General features: G+C 33.9%; 1 protein-coding gene across 3 annotated transcripts in view; it reads right to left on the bottom strand.

The window, feature by feature from the left end:
- The window catches only part of LOC150100620 (uncharacterized), a 174,156-nt gene that overhangs the window by 40,626 nt on the left and 114,938 nt on the right, over window positions 1-18,592 (bottom strand). For 2 of the 3 annotated variants that reach the window (XM_090401971.1, XM_090401973.1), the window contains 2 exons: window positions 17,299-17,407; window positions 1,561-1,731 (listed from right to left, as the gene is read on the bottom strand). In XM_090401971.1, the coding sequence (XP_090258097.1) occupies window positions 1,561-1,731; window positions 17,299-17,407 (280 nt within the window). The remainder of the gene's footprint in view (window positions 1-1,560; window positions 1,732-17,298; window positions 17,408-18,592) is intronic. The other variant, XM_090401972.1, reaches the window with a different exon arrangement.

The following is an 18,592-nucleotide window of genomic DNA, read 5'->3' as shown; positions in this document are numbered from 1 at the left end:
TCACTACCCAGACCGGTTTCGACCTTTTTTGAGGTCTCATCAGCGAGTAGGTAGACCTAGATGTAATACTCAAGTATCAATAGTCAGAGCTTAGATTTCCTATCTTTGAGTTTCTTATTCGGCTAAGAAATAATGTGGTATTCAATATCCACTTAATTTTGAATAATTTTACTTCGCCGAAGTGAAGACTGTTGGCTCTTATTTCAGTAATTGTATTTGTGCACCTTTTGGGAACTCATACAGTAAAGAAATATGCTCTGACTATTGAAACTTTAGTATTACATCTAGGTCTGCCTACTCACTGATGAGACCTCAAAAAAGATCGAAACCGGTCTGGGTAGTGACCTTTTCTCATAATACAGAACAGTAATACATCTCCTAGGAGCTGTTGTTTTACATTATGGGTAAATACTAAGGACAGTGATCAAAGCTTGCTCCACCTTTACTCAGAGTTGCCCTGGCATTGTACTACTGGGTGTTGGCTTACGCTTGGACTCGCCGAACTTTATATAGTTTTCTGTATTCGGCATGAAACTCTTAGATTAGATTTCCTATCTTTGAGTATTCGGCTAAGAAATAATGTGGTATTCAATATCCACTTAATTTTGAATGATAATTATGTTTCAGTTCTTTTGTATGTTAAATTTAGTTAAGCCATCTCAGAATTAACTAAATAATGTTCAGTCTGGTTCTTCTGTCTCTCTTTGAGAATTATTTTCAAGGATGCTATACTTCTGAAATGGTATCCATCATTCCTACACCTTTCTTCTTATGAAAAGATGTGCAGATGGTAACCACCCATCATTCATTTGTAATCCTGCCTCAAACCAACGAAACACAACTTCTCATCCTCCATTTTCATTCTGTTTATATCCTCTAACAGTCTTACTCACATTGCGTATCCCCAAGGATCAATATCTAGCTGTTCAAGAAACACGTCAAGAAGTTTCTTAACCATATGCCATACACTGCTCTGATGTGCTATGGATATTACTTTTATATTAACCCAATGTGGAATTTATATATAAAAAAGTTTGAATTAAAATCAAGAAAAATATTACAAGATTATTAACTTGCACAATATGACCTACAGAGAAACTATACAAACATAACTTGTTCTATTAGCTTGCAAGTGTGCATCAAGATCATCAGAAACTTATAAACTATTGGAACAAGTCAGATGTATCCCACTTGTTCCAGTTGCATGTTGGTTAGAATATTAGAATATCAGCAATCATTGGATTACTGATATCATGGGTGGGCTAAGGGTCGATTATCCAGAAATCCTGCTCTCCAGACTAAACATGGAACTTTTTAAAGCTACTTCAGGCTTCCAATAAAGCAGGCTGATGGTCTTAGATCTAGTGATGAAATTCATCTACCACCTAAAATAAGGTACACATAATATTTTTCTTGCCTTTTATTCTGACCCTACCATAAATGCCTTCATTTAGTCTAACCAGAACTGTTACAAATATGTATACATAACTAATAACATAACTTTTTTACTTACTATTACATGTATGCAAAATAATAAAGCACAAAAGATTAAATTAGTACCTTTTGTTTCTCTTCTGAAGTTTTCTCAGATAAAGTTGATTTTTCTTTCATTTGAAAAGAGAATGGTTTTATCAAAGTAAAATTACTGTGTTGCCTTGGTAGAAATGGAATACCACAATGGATAGCTGGTTTACTTCTAATAGCAGGTAATGTGTTTTCCTTATTTGCTTCCTTAAAATAAATAGATATCAATCAAAAACATTAAATAACAGGATACTGCAAAAGTAAAAGCATAAGAATAATATCAAATCAGTTATTGGTAACATCTTGAATAAAACTAGATGACCAGAAAACTGGTATTTCTGCTTTCTGCCAAGTGGAATCATTTTGTTTCATTATGGCAAGCAATAATAATAATAATAAAAATCATGAAAACTGGGTAAAAAAAAAAAGTTACAGGCTAATAAATTAAAAAGTTATAATTGCAAAGACAAAAATATTCATAAATGTTATATTAAATATCTCAATGCCTAAAATTAATATCAATGAGTTACCTAGTTACTATATACATGAATTGTCCACTTAATTTGCATATTGTAGATTAATTCATTCAAGGTGATCAAGTGCCCAAAGCTATGAAACAGTAATCCAAATTAACATGTTTATGTCCATTAGTTTAATTTATTAGAATCCTCTAATTTATTAGAATATACTTGTTTGTAATTCTAATTTATTAGAATATTTTCAGAAAATAATCACGTTCAGCTGAATAATGATCTTCATACATCACTTGCTAATGTTGAAAATTGAAGTTTACAATATTAGCTGAAACTTTTACCATATCAACTATGCCAAATGGTTCATTTGAAACATATAGACACAAAGAATATGGAATTACATAAACCAAATTATTTTTGTTTAAGCATTAACCATTTTCCATAATTTGGTACGTTAATCTTTAAATAAATTGCATGAAAAGAAAAAAAATGAAAATTATAAAGGAAAACTAATGTTAAGAATATATAATTGTTATTGATGGTTGTAAAAGTACTGCTGTTGTGCTATATTTGCTCAGCATTTATTCTATAACAGTGACTATGCTGTAATTGCTAACTGTAATATGTGCAGAAGTGACATAAAACAGCTCATAAAATTTTGATTATGCTCATGGTAAAGGAATTGTGATTACCTAATTATTTCATATAATTCACTAAGGAAGAACAAGGAAGCAAACATTCAAATTAACTGCATGCAAACAATCAGCTTTGATGCCAGCCCCATATGCCAGGAATTAATTATATTCAACAAGAAATTGTATTATTGTTTTCGTTCTTATTTTATCTAGGAATGTGCAAATAGTTTATACAATGCAATATCTTCAGGACGAGACCACCTGCATACAGAGAAGTTGACTTCACATAAAGTTGCATTAGTATACCATAAAGCACAGAATAATGCAACGAAAAGTGTCTTCTGGCGTAAGAGTAACTCAATGGCATAAGTCATATTTCAGAGCAGAAGATATGTCACATGCAAACTTCTTTTTGTTCACATTTGGATAAAATAAAGATAAAAACAAGAATACAATTTTTTGTCAAGTATAATTTACTTTCTTAGTGAAAAAAATTGCTATATGCTGGAGACCAGATGATAGTGTTTACACACATTTATATTGTTTTTATATATTTCTTCGAGTGATGATGCTACACAAGATGTATAGTAAAATGTTTAAGCTCTTAATTCTAGTATATAATCTAGTCTACACGACAGACCTCAGTTCACTTCCCCTTACTTTTTGATACGCTCACATCTCTAATTATGAACATATTTCTCTTCTTGCTAAAATAAAGATCCAAAAGGCTTCAGTCCAGTGATGCAAAATTACATAAGTAGATATTAGATCCAACATTATTTCAAAGCCAAAAGTAGAAACTATGAAAGTTTTGTAAGTGACCAGAGAGTCAGCATTCACAAGTTGCCTTAGTATGGACTACTTACTTAAAAGATATAGGTGCTGCCCAAGCATCTATATATTTGCCTTTTATTAGTCCATTTTGATAAGGTTTCATTACCTGACAGCTGTTTCAAACTGGTTGGTTCTCTTCAGAAACCAGGCAGAAACCTTAAGACAGCAAAAACTCTCATTCGGTACTAAAGAACTTGAAATGTCAGAAATGTATTTTTGTAAGCAAACTCATAGTCGGTGCATAAAAGTAATTACTAAAATAAAGAGCCAAAAGGCTTCAGTTCAGCAATGCAAAATTACATAAGCAAAGTACATATTAGATCCAGCATTATTCCAACAGTTTGAAACAGCTGTCAGGCCAGAGAAACCTTATTAAAATGGACTAATAAAAGGCAAATATATAGGCAGTTGGGCAGCGCCTATGTCTTTTAAGTATTCCACACTAAGGCAACTCATGAATGCCGAAGAACGTATTCCCACAAGCCTCTGGTCAATTTACGAAACTTTCACAGTTCCTACATTTGGCTTCGAAATAATGCTGGATCTAATATCCACTTTGCTTATGTAATTTTCCATCACTAAGCTGAAGCCATTTTAGGCTCTTTATTTTAGTAATTAACTTTTATGCACCAACTGAGAATTTGCTTACTAAAAATACATTTCTGACATTTCAAGTTCCGTAGTACTGAATGAGAATTTTTGTTCTCTTAAGGTTTCTTCCGGGTCTGGCTCCCGGTGAGGGGGGGGGAGCTTTAAGATTACGGGGAAGTGAATGGACAGTTTTGCCTTGAGAGAGCAATTTCAGTCTCTGGGGGATTAGTGTTTTCCGACATGGCTTCTATCGGGGCCATGTTGGTGAATGCTATTCCCTGAAATTTGAGCGGTTCTGTTCAGTGGGGTAGGTGAGCCTGTCTCCGAAGGATCGTCCAACTTAGTGATAGTTCCACTGAGTGGAACTATCACTGAGTTGGATGATCCTTCGGTCACTTGTTGTGAATGGTCTGGGGATCAGCTAATTTTTAGAGAGGGTCTATACTTATACAGCATCTCTGAAGAGAACCAACTAGTTTGAAACAGCTGTCATGCCAGTGAAATCTTATCAAAATGGACTAATAAAAGGCGAATATATAGATGCTAAGGCAGCTATGTCTTTTAAGTAGTCCATACTAAGGCAACTTGTGAATGCCAAGGAATGTATCACCACAAGCTCTCTGGTCAACTTAGGAAACTTTCCTAGTTTCTACATTTGTTTTTGAAATAATGCTGGATCTAATATACACTTTGCTTATGTAATTTCTCTTCTTGGTTTGACTTTCACTCCAACCTTTCCTGATTTAACCACATCTCACTCAGAACCTCTTCGGCTTCTAAAAAATTAGGTATACAAGACATTAATTACCCTCAAGATAATTACTTCTCACCTGTATACAACTTCTGACAGTACACAAATCCCAAAATCAACCCAACTTTGAAATATTGAAAGATTTTTAAAATCTTTCAACTTTGAAAATTTTTTAACATCGATGTTTGCCTTCGATTTGAATTCGCTCAATTTTCACAATTTATTTCTTTCAAACATCAAATTATGTCTCTTTCGTAAAAGATCTTCTTTGCAACCGATACTGTTGCATTCAAGATCCCAATTTTTGTCTTCTTCCGCATATGGATTGGTGTGCAACGTGAATATCCGAAGCTCTTGAGATTGGCTTACAATGCAAGAAATGAGCTGGTCTCATGAACATCAAGAGCCTCTCCAGTTCGATTTCTCGTCACTATTAATTAAAAAATGTCTTAAATTATTTTTCCATTCTTGCTCATTATTTAGCCATGTCAATTCACAACATTAATTAGCTGAGAGGTCAGTAAAACCAGCCAAGCAGTTTGCCCATTCAAAAGGTCCTGGGGAGAATATAGAACAATAACATAGTCAATGAGACTTTTTTTATTCCTTGCATTTTCTCTCCATGTGAATTTGTACACATTTTTATGTTGGAACACTGTGTTAGTAACAACCAGTCCATGTTCTGAGCAGAAATCCAACAGAACAGATATTTGTCATTATTATTAGCTTTGCTCTTTTCTCCAAATGTTCCCAAAATATTTTTATATATCTGACAATCATTTCCCACTCGGCTATTTAGATCCCAACAACGACCAACTATTCCTTTTTCATTGTCAGTTGCTTTCTCTAAAGCTCAAAAAATTCCTCCACTTCTACTTTAGTAGAACCTTCTGAGGGACCATAGGCACAAATAAGTCTCATTATCCAGTTCCCTATTCTGATATTTGCCCACATCACTCTATTTGATATTGCCTGCTATTCAAGAAGATTATCCTTATTTAGTGTTGAATACTACTCCTTCCTTTCCCTGGTGGAGTGTGTGCTTAAAGGTCAAAGCAGTATAACTGAGAGGAGACCCCCCACACACACACATATACACACATAGCTTTTAAAGGAATGCAAAGAACTGATCAGGGCTTCTGACCTAATGTCCAATCCTCACCTTCTCGTGGTGCACCCTGTTAGGTATTTACCTGAATGAACGAGGATGGGCTGGCAATTTGGGATTTAGTCAACCAAATTATATTCTTATTGGATTAAACCACAATGTAAAATGATGGTACAACACAATGGAAGCATTACTTTTCAAATACTCCTCATGCGGTCCATTTGGGTACATGCATGTGGCATATGCTGGATGGACTGCATGATCACAAGTTCGCAGCTAAGTCATTGTTTTAATTGTTTTAATATTGATTTAATGATATCTTGATAATTAACAATTGTAGTTTTCTTGCATATAACGGTGTGGTTGAGTGTATTTATTCTTGATATATATATATATATATATATATATATATATATATATATATATATATATACCAAATATGATAGATAAATTTTTATTTATAATACCGATGCAAATAGGAACAATGGTGGCCAAGACATCATTGTGCAAGTGATTTAACAGTGACATGTTGTGAAAGTGCATGTGTGTGTGTCCTGTGTTTGCTACCAAGAGAAAATAGATTGTGATTTGAGAGTGGCAGTGGGGGAGAGAGTGTATCTTAGATGTTTCATGAGCCATAAATGAGAGACTTGTTGAAAGTGAGAGAATAAAGTAGCAGGAAGGTAGTACTGAAAGCCATGAAAGCAAAAGTCTTAGAGTGAATGGAGTTCCAATGTGAATGACAGTAAAAATGATGTGGTTGAAAGTAGCAGTAAGATAGTGTATGTGAAAGTTGCAGTAGTGGAAGTGAGAACTTAGAGGGCCTGATTATGTAGTCCTTAAAAGGACAAAGTGAAAGATTGAAAACCTGCAAGAACAGCAAGGGATGAGTGTGAGAATTACCAACAAGCTCAGTCTCTCTAGTCTTCAAACAAAAATATTGGATAGGGTAGTCAATTAGGTGGGAAATTAATATTTAGATGGAAAATGAATATCAGTGCCTGGGGTGACACCACTGCCCCACTTATTGGAGGCCTGAAGTGGCTTGAAAAAGTTCCATGTTTGGTCACTGGAGCAGGGTTTCATGACTATGTAAAAATAAATAAAAAATTACAAAAAAAAAACATATATAAAAATGATAAAAATGGAGAAAAAATTCCTTAGCCCATCCACAGTATAAATGCACTATAGGTTTACCAATTATATATTTGATTTAATCCTTTATCCAAGTGTAAGCAAACAAAGTTTCCACCTGAAGTATTTCCAGGACTGGGGCAACTCGTAACAAAAGTGTTAAAAGCTCTCATTACTTGTCTTAGTATCTCCCATAATGCAAAACACATCTCCCTGCAGACATGTATACTGCTATGAATTAAGAGAAGGGCCACCACCCAGACCGGTTTCAACTTTTACCGAGGTCTCATCAGCGGGAGCCAGACCCAGAGGTTGTGATACTAAGGTGGAAGTAATGGAGAAGTCATATTTCCATATACGAGTTGCCAGAAGATGTCACACCTTATTATTAAAATTATCTGAATTAGAGATAAGTTGATGGGAGTTTTTTCACTTGGCTATGCTACCAATTATATATTTGGTTTAATCTTTTATCCAAGTATAAGCAAACAAAGTTTGCGCCTGAAGTATTTTCAGGACCTTAATGCATAGCTTTATCCTTTAATGCATAGCATTATACATGTCCACAAGGAGATGACAGCACACCCCGCTCAGCTGTGCTTTGCATTATGGGATACTAAGACAAGTGATGAGAACTTATACCACCTTTGCTACAAGTTGCCCCAGTCCTGAAAATACTTCAGGCACAAACTCTGTTTGCTTACACTTGGATAAATACTTCAGGTGCAAACTTTGTTTGCTTACACTTGGATAAAGGATTAAACCAAATATATAATTGGTAGCATAGCCAAGTGAAAAAACTTCATCAACTTATCTCTAATCCAGAGAATTTTAATAATAAGGTGTGACACTTTTTGGCAACTCATATATGGAAATATGACTTCTCCATTACTTTCACCCTAGTATCACCACCTCTGAGTCTGGCTCCCACTGATGATACCTCAATAAAGGTCGAAACCAGTCTAGATAGTGGCTCTTCCCTTAATGCATAGCAGTATACATGTCCGCAAGGAGATGTACTTTGCATTATGGGAGCAAGTGATGAGAACTTAAACTACCTTTGCCACGAGTTTCCCCAGTCCTGAAAATACTTCAGGCACAAACTGTGTTTGCTTACACTTGGATAAAGGATTAAACCAAATATATAATTGGTAGCATAGCCAAGTGAAAAAACTTCCAGCACTATAGGTTTACTATTAACCTTTTGTGGATGAAAACCATATAAAAAGAAAGAAAGAAAGAAACTCAATTGAGGAAGTAAAGGTGATTGGGCACCTACAGAGATGCTGCCAGAAGTATCAAGAACAAGATGGGAAGTTTTTGGCAATGGTTAGTGCCACCTCACCAAATGCTACAGGCATTAGTGAGACTTGGTTAACAGCAGATGATGTAGTTACAGTGACAGAATGTGATGGATTTATTATTTTCAGAGAGAAAAGCGTAGACAAGACAGGGGGGGGGGGATACTGCTATTTTGTTCTGTTGGCCAACAGGACAAAATAGCAGTATCTCGCCCCCCTGTGAACTAACTTTAGGCTGAGAACTTTTCGGACCACCCTCGTATGTAAAACTCCAAGGCAGAAAATTTAGGTACACTTAGAAGGCAGCTTGGCATAAAAACCTACAAGAGAAGGATGTTCACGGTATATGAGGGATAGTCAAGGGACGTCTCTGGAGGAAGTAATATTATATTCTATACCCAAGATCAGGAGGGTAATTTGCATAGGAGTTAGATGACTACATGAGCTGCAAACAAAGTACATGTTGTGGAGAATATATAAGAATAAAGGTAATCAGCTAATACATGAACAATACAAGGAGTAGGCAAGAAAGGTGACCAGAATGGTAAGGAAAGCAAAATCAGATTATGAGAAGAAATTAGCTAAAAAAATTCCCAAGAGACGAAAGGAAGACAAAATAATTCCTCTGCATAAAGGAGGATCTAAGTATGTAGTAGCAAATCATAGACCAATTAGTATCTCAGGAGTGGTGGAAAATAGTTATGGAAGAGCAGAATTCAGGTGACTAGTGGTGTCATGAGGCTCTGTGCTTAGACTACTGCTGTTTATGTACATAAATGATATAACAAATAATTTGAAGAAGGATATTCAGTTGTTTGCTGATGATGCAAAGTTAATCAAAATAGGATAATAGTTAATCAAAGTGATGTAAAGAGCTTGCAGGATGATTTAAATAGGCCATCTATATGGGTAAAACATAATAAATGTCAATTTAATGTGTAAAAGTGTAAAGTTATGAATTTTGGGATACAAAGATTACAAGCTATGTACCACTTTGAGGGAAATGTGCTCCACAAAACTGATGAAGCCAGGAATTTGGGGATACTATTATTAGTAGACAGAGTTACCGCGCGGTTAGCCTAGTGGCTTTGCGCTTCGCAACCATATGCCTGGGGAAGGAGTGTCCCAGGTTCGATTCCCGTTGTAGACGTGAGGAATTTGAGGATCTTCCTCAGGCATAGCCAAGTTAGCCGGTCTTGGGCGCGATCAGTAGGGGTTTTTCCGCCAGTTTATCTGGCGTTTTTCATCCCGCAAACAGGCAAATCAGCCCAGTGAACATACGCCTCTACAGTCAAAAATATACCCCCCCCCCCCCCAGCGGCAGACCAGGCGACGGGTCGGTTGGGAGTAGTACTAACAAGAAGTCGCATCTAAAAGTAATACGCGGACCCTGCATAGGAAGCGGGAATAACACGTAGAAGAATTATTAGTAGACAGAGTTGAAGTTCAGGGAGAATACTATACTGCTGAAGTAGACAAGGTAGCTCACAGTATTACTTAGTTATTGAAGAACACACTAACAAGCAGAGATAAGGAAGTAATGATTTTTCTTTATAAAGCCTTGATGCACCCACATCTGGATTACAGTGCTCAGATCTGGTCTCACCTCATTTCTTGGGGATGAGGAAGTGGTGGAGAGGATCCAAAGACAAGTGACCAAGATGGTGAGTCATCTGTAGAATGCTCCCTATGAGGATAGATTGAAGGTATACAAAAGTTGGTTGATAGATGAAAAAGTTGCAATATGATAGAAACATTTAAGTTACTTAAAGGCTTTTATAGGATTGATGGAAGGGAAATATTTCAGCACTTGGCTAGTAGGGGCAGAACAAGATGTCATCTCTGGAAGTTTGATAAGAGTGTGGTTAGCATAGGTGTGAGGACTTGATTTTTTGCTTGACGAGTGCTGAATGAATGGAATGGGTTGACAGAGTCAGTTGTGAGTACTTTGTCTGTTAATGGAGTTGAGAAGAGGTATCATAGATATTGTGTTGATAGCTGGGATCTCCCGCGATGAGTTTTAGGGCTCCATGGAGATTATCAACAACAGCAACATTAGGGGTATCTCTGTGGCACATCCTCTTGTTCCTTCTCTTCTTAAGATGAAGTGAAACTAACTGCATGAATCAATCCTATAAAACCCCTTTAATAACTTATATTTCTTTCATACCCATCTTCCTCTATTCCAACTAATAATCAAATTTTTGTAACCTAAAATACAAATTTCAATCTGTCTTCAGAAATGTAATACCAGAGAACTTGAGTTTCTTGGGGATGAGGAGGTGATGAAGAGATGTTGCCATACTTTTCATACCTATCTCTACTTTTCAGTGCATCATTCAACATCCAAGGGACCCATCAAGATATTTTACCCAAAGGTGAAATATACAGATCTGAATTTCAACTCTCTATCCACTATCTTCCAAATTACTAAATACATCAATTTTAAGTACTCTCCCATCACTATAAGATGCATTAATTTACACTGGTGTCCAAAACCTAGGGATGAACACTTTGTCTGAAGATTATAACTGCAAATTCAGAGGAATCAACTTGTGGCAATTTGCATAACTACTGATGACCTCGAGTAAAAAGCAAGTACACAGTTCATATTTTCAAATAACGTGCAAAGGGGTCATGTGATAGCACTCAACAGGTTAAAAAAGCAAAAAAAACTGCACTAAGCGAATTATTTGAAAGAAGCTCTTTTCGTGAAAGAATAATGTTGCAAACATAGATATCGTGTAATGTCTCATCTAGATCTCATCTCATCAACATGAAATACTGGAAAGAATTATTGGAAAGTTTGAAGAATGACTGATACTGCCAGAGAGTTTGGAACCTCATATAGCAGCATGTCCAAGCTCTGGGCAGTGTTTCAAACCAATGGAATGTGTTCCAAACATTTGCTAAGAGGTCACCCTTGCTCTACCATGGAGCATGAAGACAGATTTTTGATTATAACAGCAAAACAATATCGATGCACCATGGCAGGGCAGTTTGCAGGTTAGTTCCATTCAAACACAGGAACACACATAACTACATGGCTTACATTTTCTCTTGAGTATATATGCCACTTTGCTTTGGTAATTTCATTACTTCATCCTATCATCATTTGAAATAATTGTTGTTGGTTTTTTTTTAAAAACTTCATATTTATAAGTATAAATTTTCTCTGGTCTCTTTCCAATTTTGTATATTTCTGGGTCCTTATGTCTACCTTAATTGTATTGTTTCACTATTGAAATCACAGTATCACAAAGTAAACACACCATTTTATCTTTGGCTGCAAGCGTGTGTAGTACTGCAGCTGTCATTCTTCATTAAATTCTCCTCCTTAATTGTTCTTTTCTTCATATTTGGCATATTAGGGATATCAAATGAAATTTTTAAAAAATTAATAAACAAATTAAACAAAAAATTCTACTTGTTCAGCTTACAACATAGAAACACATGTGCAAAACTAAATAATTTTTTTAATCAAGCTGACATTGCATTGAGAGCTCTTAAATGGCCTTGACAAATTAATATAATATGATAGTGCACTAACCAGTGAACAATGGATAAAGATGAAACACCAAAAAAGAGAACAGTTGATACATCGATAATAGCAGTTGATTTTTTAATATTGTACTTTAAAAATAACAATTTTTTAAAAATATAATTAAGATACACCCTAGAGAGATACTCTCTATAGACGAAACGTGACAATGCTACTTCATGCTTCCAATAAGCAGGACAGTGGTATTTAACCAAGCAATAAAAGATATTTACTATCTAGAGGTCAGTTGACACTTCCTCGGACTAGGAAGGTATGCTTGTCAGGCAACAATACTAACCTCACCAGTCCCATCTGTGAAAACAAGCCATACCACTGGAAAGTGGAGATGACCTGAATGCGAGAGGCTATATTTTACATACAGAAAGCCTTAGGCATCATTGCTTATTCAAAATAATGCCTCATGGTATAAACAACAACAAGAGAAGAAAATATACATTTGTTAAACTTACTAATATTTTGCTGGGGTTTCTACCCAACATAGTCAGAGCACAATTGTAACTGTGACAGGCACACAGCACTGAACTAGGAAACTGTGGAAAACAATTGAAATTGTAACTGAAAATAGAAGTTATGTCCTTACAAGGCACTCTCTATGAGCCAGATAACCATGAAGTTAATTTAGAGAAATCAGGCTATCAAGTCTCAAAATGATTTGGATCTCTTGGATCTTAATAATTAATTAATAAGTTTCCAAATAATTAATTAATAAGCTGATTCCAAAAATAGTCTCTCAGATCTATAACGACTTCTGTAATATACATGTTTCATTCCATTTAATCTTACGTGAAGAGGTATCCAGAGCATGGTCTGCCAATATTGATTTGCCACATGGATGATCATGGATGTAATTTTTGTGTTCTTCACGGTAGTTATTAACTGATCTGGTAGACTAGTCTAGGAGACCTGATAGCCTGACTTCTCTAAATTAACTATATGGTTATCTGGTCCACAGAGGATACTATGTAAGGACATTAGTTCTGTTTTCAGTTACAATTTGAACTGTTTTTCACAATTACTTAGTTCAATGGAAACTATTCTCTGCTCATTTTTTACCCAGAATCATCAGAGCACACAGTGAAATATTAGCAAGTTTAATAAATGTATTTTTTCCTCTCTTTCTGTTGTTTATGAGGCTATATATTGTGCTATCACCAGTCCATAAATGCCCTCTCTCTCTTTTCCTGTTTAAATGACCATAATACTTGAGATTAGTTCTAATCACAACTAAATCAAATAAATGCTGTAACAAATTTGGTATGAAAATCAGCATTAAGAAGATAGCTGCAATGTTTCTGTCTATGAAAAGAGACAGGAATACTGAAAATCAACTGAATCATGAACGAAGAACCAATAAACAAGTAATACCTTTTTTTTAACTTATTTATGCACCATTTTTAGTGAAGATGGCAAATTAAATATGGAAACAGACAAGAAAATAAGCAAAGCTAAACTAGCTGTATACTAGGCAGTGTTCAAACCAATTTTAGCTCTTAAGAATCTGAAAACTACGTCAGAAATAATAGTTGATCAGAAATTGTAAACCACAGATATGATTCCAAGAAAAAGTAGGGACCTCAACCAATGGTATCAGTAGCAGAATCATAATTAAAAATGAAGACATTAGGAAGGTACTTGAATTTTTTAGCATTCAGGAAGGTGAGCAGAGCTAACATTCAATATATGGTCACTTAAACAGAATGGGAAAGAAGAACAGGTTATCAAAACCAGATGCTTAATGCTAGGGAAGAGCCCAGAGGAAGACCAAGATGTAAGTGGGATGATGCAGTTATAAGTGCTCCAGAAGACCAAAATATAAGATGTAACAATACTGGAGTCCTGGCAGATAGAATAATTTAGTGGAAAAATTGTTGACAGGAAGTAGTACTACATGATGGTACTAAACCTTTTGTTTAATACCATCGTAGTATCATGTACACCTGATGAGGGGTACATGTTAGGAATCTGATGATGCAACTATGTGATTCTCAAGGCATGTAGTCAGCAGTTTCAAAATAAATGGAGACATGACTTGAATGTATCTGTTCTTGTCATACATCAAGGAATTCAACAGAAACTCAGTCTGTTAGTTCTCATTTGCGCTTAGATGTTCCTGTATTTTTTTTTTTTTTAAATTCATCGCTGTCACATTTAAAATGAAGCTGTGAAACAATCTCCAACTGCCTTTATTTTGCTTGTTCTTTTGACAAATGTATACAGCGACACTGCATGCTTTCATTACCTTAGTCATGAAATGAGATCTCATCATTGCTGTATATCCACTAAAGTCAATCAATAGGCCTCACTGGATTCAAGGAAAAAGACTGGTCTATGGTTTTGGTTGCCAATGATTTTCATGTAACTGGTACTACTATTTCACTAATGAACCTGGATTTTTTTATCATATCATATCCAAGCTTTGAATCTATAAACTTAGATTTTTAAGCACCTGTCCTGCCATCACTACAACATTTGGTAAGAACAAATGATGAACCTTCTATTTCTGTGGATATGAGGCTATCATCAAAATAAAGCATCCATTAGATTGCCAACATATCTTTGATTGAGCAGAAGGAATTAAATAATCTTCTTAAAGATACAAATTTATCTAAACAATAATCTGAAGTGATTTGATTTTGTCTTCAACAACAAAACTTTTTATTGGCTCCAGGAAAATCCTAGCTTCATACTGTGATACAAATAATGGAATTTGTTATCACTGCTGTAATACTGATAGTCTTTTTCAGAAAAATTAAGTTCATGAGCCAAAAGATTGATGCTCGTTTTTGGAGACTCTTCCAAACTATAGTAATGAGAAGCTTTTCATACCTTTCATTTTTATGTAATAAGTATGAAGAAATCTTTTGAAAATGTCCGAATTGATAGAAGTTGCACAAGGATGAAGATTAGAATATTTCAGACAATTTTAAACTAATTGTGCATAATACTGTTAGGTATGCAAAGAGAATTTGAAAAACTTTGGCTTTTGATCTTAATGTTCTGCAATTGCCCAGATATTCAATATATTATGAAAACATGTCTTAGAAATGATTTTATACCAGAAAGTGTGGACATAAAACATACCCACCCAAGGTCTCAATGAACTTGCACTTATAAATGTAAGTTGCATTTATAAGTGCCTAACTGCAAGATATCCCAAAATTTCAGAAGTCAATCTTAAATAAAATATATTCTCTAAACCTTAAATTAGGAAAAATAAATCCAGTTTCACTAAAATATAACTCATTCAATGATACTGGTGAAGGATTTTTGGGCAACAATAAAGCTGAAAATTATCAAGAACTAGTCAGTCAACTCATACAAGTATCACAAGACTGGACTGCATGCCACTAAAGATTCACTTTATTCTCACATGGACCTCTTTCCTGAAAACCTTGGTGTATCAAGTGGAAAGCAAAGCGAACAGTTGTACAAGAGCATCATGAGATATCCAGAAAATTCCTCAAAAACAATTAATCAAATAAACCATAAATTGAAAGACAGCTCATTGAACAACAGTTAATCAATTAATCGAAAGGAAGAAAAAGCAATTCATTGAACAGCAATTAATCGAAAACACGATTTATCAAAAGGCAATTCATTGAAAACCAACAATTCATTGAAACTACAAATCAAATCATCGAAAAAGAATAAGAAGTGAAGTGTATTTATCAAAAAGAACTGTAGTTTTTATCGGATTAACTTGTGATGCAGTTGAAGATTAGCATGATATCTCCTTTATATATATTAGATGTGTGTGTGTGTGTGGTAATTTTTTTTTTTTTGGGGGGGGGGGGTATTGCTTTCAGTCAATATATGTATTTTATGTGTTTTACATGATCTAGAAAAAATTACATAAAAAATCTTTATATCGACATGGATACTTTATCACATGGAATCCTTACCTTCCTAATTAAAGGCACCTATTACTAATTATTATTATTAATAGTAAGTGCTTTATTATTATTGTTAGTAGTAGTAATAATAATGATCATTATTCCACCCTCATCATCCTCTTTCATCAACTTAATGGTTGATGGAATAGCACTACTACTAAGGAATAATTACCGAACAACATGATTTCCTATTGTCTTTCTTGTACGATAAGTGTTTCCTGTCTGTAAATATGCGTGTTCATGGGAAATGGTTTGCCTGTTTCCCGGAGGAAAAAACTTTGCCATCTATGTCTGAGGCCTGCTAACTCGCTTTCAGTTGATGATAATTATTTGTGTCATAGACAGGATTCAAATCCAAGTCTTTCAACTAAAGGGCTTCGTTTATACTGACTGAACTATGAAGGCTCTATCATTATTACTATTAGTAGTAGTAATATTAGTATGTGATTCACATACACACATACCAGTTATATAGGATGAATTTTACTCAGATTTGGTATTCGAAATTTCTACAAATTTTGTCGAACCATTCTATTCTGCAATTCAACTACATTCAGGGCTAAAAAAAGAACAACACATTGAAATTATATATTACAATAACTCTCAGACTTAGTGGAATTCAAAGAAGTTGTCTGCATGGCTCAGTTTTAGTTCCAACTGAATCACTTTTAGTATAGCAATTTCGTAAAGAAGTTTCGAAATATTAGTAATTCCACTCTGGCTGGATGAAATTTAATGAAACTTGATAGTTAAGATCTATATTAAAATTTGTCATTTTTAATTTCAATCTGACTATTGTTGTTGTGACAAAATTAGGGTAGAACGAAATTTATTATAAAGATAAATCACTATCTACACAATGAAGCAGTACGTATACTTACATAACAATGTTTTAAAATGCAACAAAATAATCATCATGTTCCAATGACCAATTAAATATGTTGTTTGTATATTGAGTAATGTTAGGTATTGTTAATGAACACTTTTTAACAATAGTTCACAAGAAAATTACATTTTGATGAATTATGAAAGAATTCATTCAAAAATTATTTGTGAATTTTTTTTTTTTTTTTTTTTGATCAATTGCATTTGCAGTGAATTATCGTGTGATGAACTGTAGTTTGATGAATTGCCATTCATAAAATAATTTAAAGGTAATTATATGTACTTCGCATTTTTCTTACTTATAGTAAATACAGTACAATACACAAGTCCTCAAAAACTGTTGTTTATGTATATATATTATTTTGTTTTATAAAGCGTTTTTTCTAATTTACCATTGACACAGTTGAACAAAAATTCTACTTTTAAATTCTACATCTTAAAATACATATAACACTCCCCTATTGTGATTATCCTAGTTCCAAAGTTCATGTTACCAGTGTTATAAATAGCATGTCTATTATATTTTTAATCAAAATCACTTTGAGCTCAATTTAAAATGTTCTTCATATATCAGATATACAGAATAAATGTTTCAAAAAAAACCTACCACAGAACGAGTTCTACAAGATGATAAGCACTGCTTCTCCTTGACTCTAGTAGTTATAGGTGTTTTGCTTGGTGTTTTCCTACAGTGAGAAGAATATGAATGCATATTGCTAAAAAAATGAAAAATAAGTAAAAAAATTTATTGACATAACGAATTCTATCCATCTGCATAAATATATTATAGCAGATTCACGCAGTATCTGGTTAACAAAGTAGTCTGATTTGAAGTGAATATGTATGTGTTGGTTTTGAAGTAATGAATACGTGTTATGTCTGTTTTGAAATAAATATGAAGTGCAATAATTTGGGCATGGCAAGAATACTTATAACGCATATATACATTAATCTTTCAGCTTAAAAGGAAAGTATTTATTTATTTGTTGACCAAACTGTACTTCAAGAAATTGATGAAACCAGAGATATGGAGGTATTGGTAGATTTATAGGACATGCTTGCAAAATAAGTGGCTAAAACAGGTCATTGGATTACTTCGTTACTGGAGAACATCCCTGATGAGAGAAATAAACAGGTTATTATACCTCTTTATTGGACCTTGGTAAGACCCCTCTGAAAAAATAAAGTTTATTAGCCACAAATATTCAGAAGAATGAATAATTTTTATTATTGCCATTAATTGGTCGTCATCATTATTGCATCAGCATAATCACAAGGTGACATTAAAACAGAGAATTTTAAATCTGTTTACGGAGCTGAGCCAGATGCTGAAATGCCATCTAGCAGGTGGTTACAAAATGAAATATGATTACAATTCAAGCCAAAATTAAAATTAAGTGATTTGAAATAAAATTATAAAAATTTAATTTTTATTTCAAATCAGTTAATTTTAATGTTGGCACATTTACAATCCTAAACTTAAAATTGATTACATTAAACATTCTCAATTGTGTTTCATAAAAATTATAATTAATTTATTTAAATTAAATTTATTTTATTTTTTATTATTTTATTTTATTTCTTGATATCTATTAATGTAGATGAAGTTATCCTCCTGCAGATAGTGCATATAATATAACACACTTTCAATTTAATTGCTCTTCATTTTTTATGTTTATCTCTTTTTATTGTAGTGTATAGAGAATGGCTATGAAACATGGCCAAAAATTCTACAGAAATAAATAATTTATATAAAGTTTAATGAGCTTTGCTCAGGTGATTGTCATTATATTTAAACATGCTTGGTCTTTTAGTTCCAAGAATCCCAACATCTCATTAGTTATCCAGAACTTATTTAGATTTTCTATTTCTATAAGAGTGTTTCAATATTAAATAACTTA

Source organism: Typopeltis vanoorti, chromosome 12, assembly GCF_054136105.1.
Source record: "Typopeltis vanoorti isolate ZY-2024b chromosome 12, IOZ_Tvanoo_1.0, whole genome shotgun sequence".
Taxonomy (NCBI): Eukaryota; Metazoa; Arthropoda; class Arachnida; order Uropygi; family Thelyphonidae; genus Typopeltis; species Typopeltis vanoorti.
This window is presented reverse-complemented; position numbering and strand designations above follow the sequence as displayed.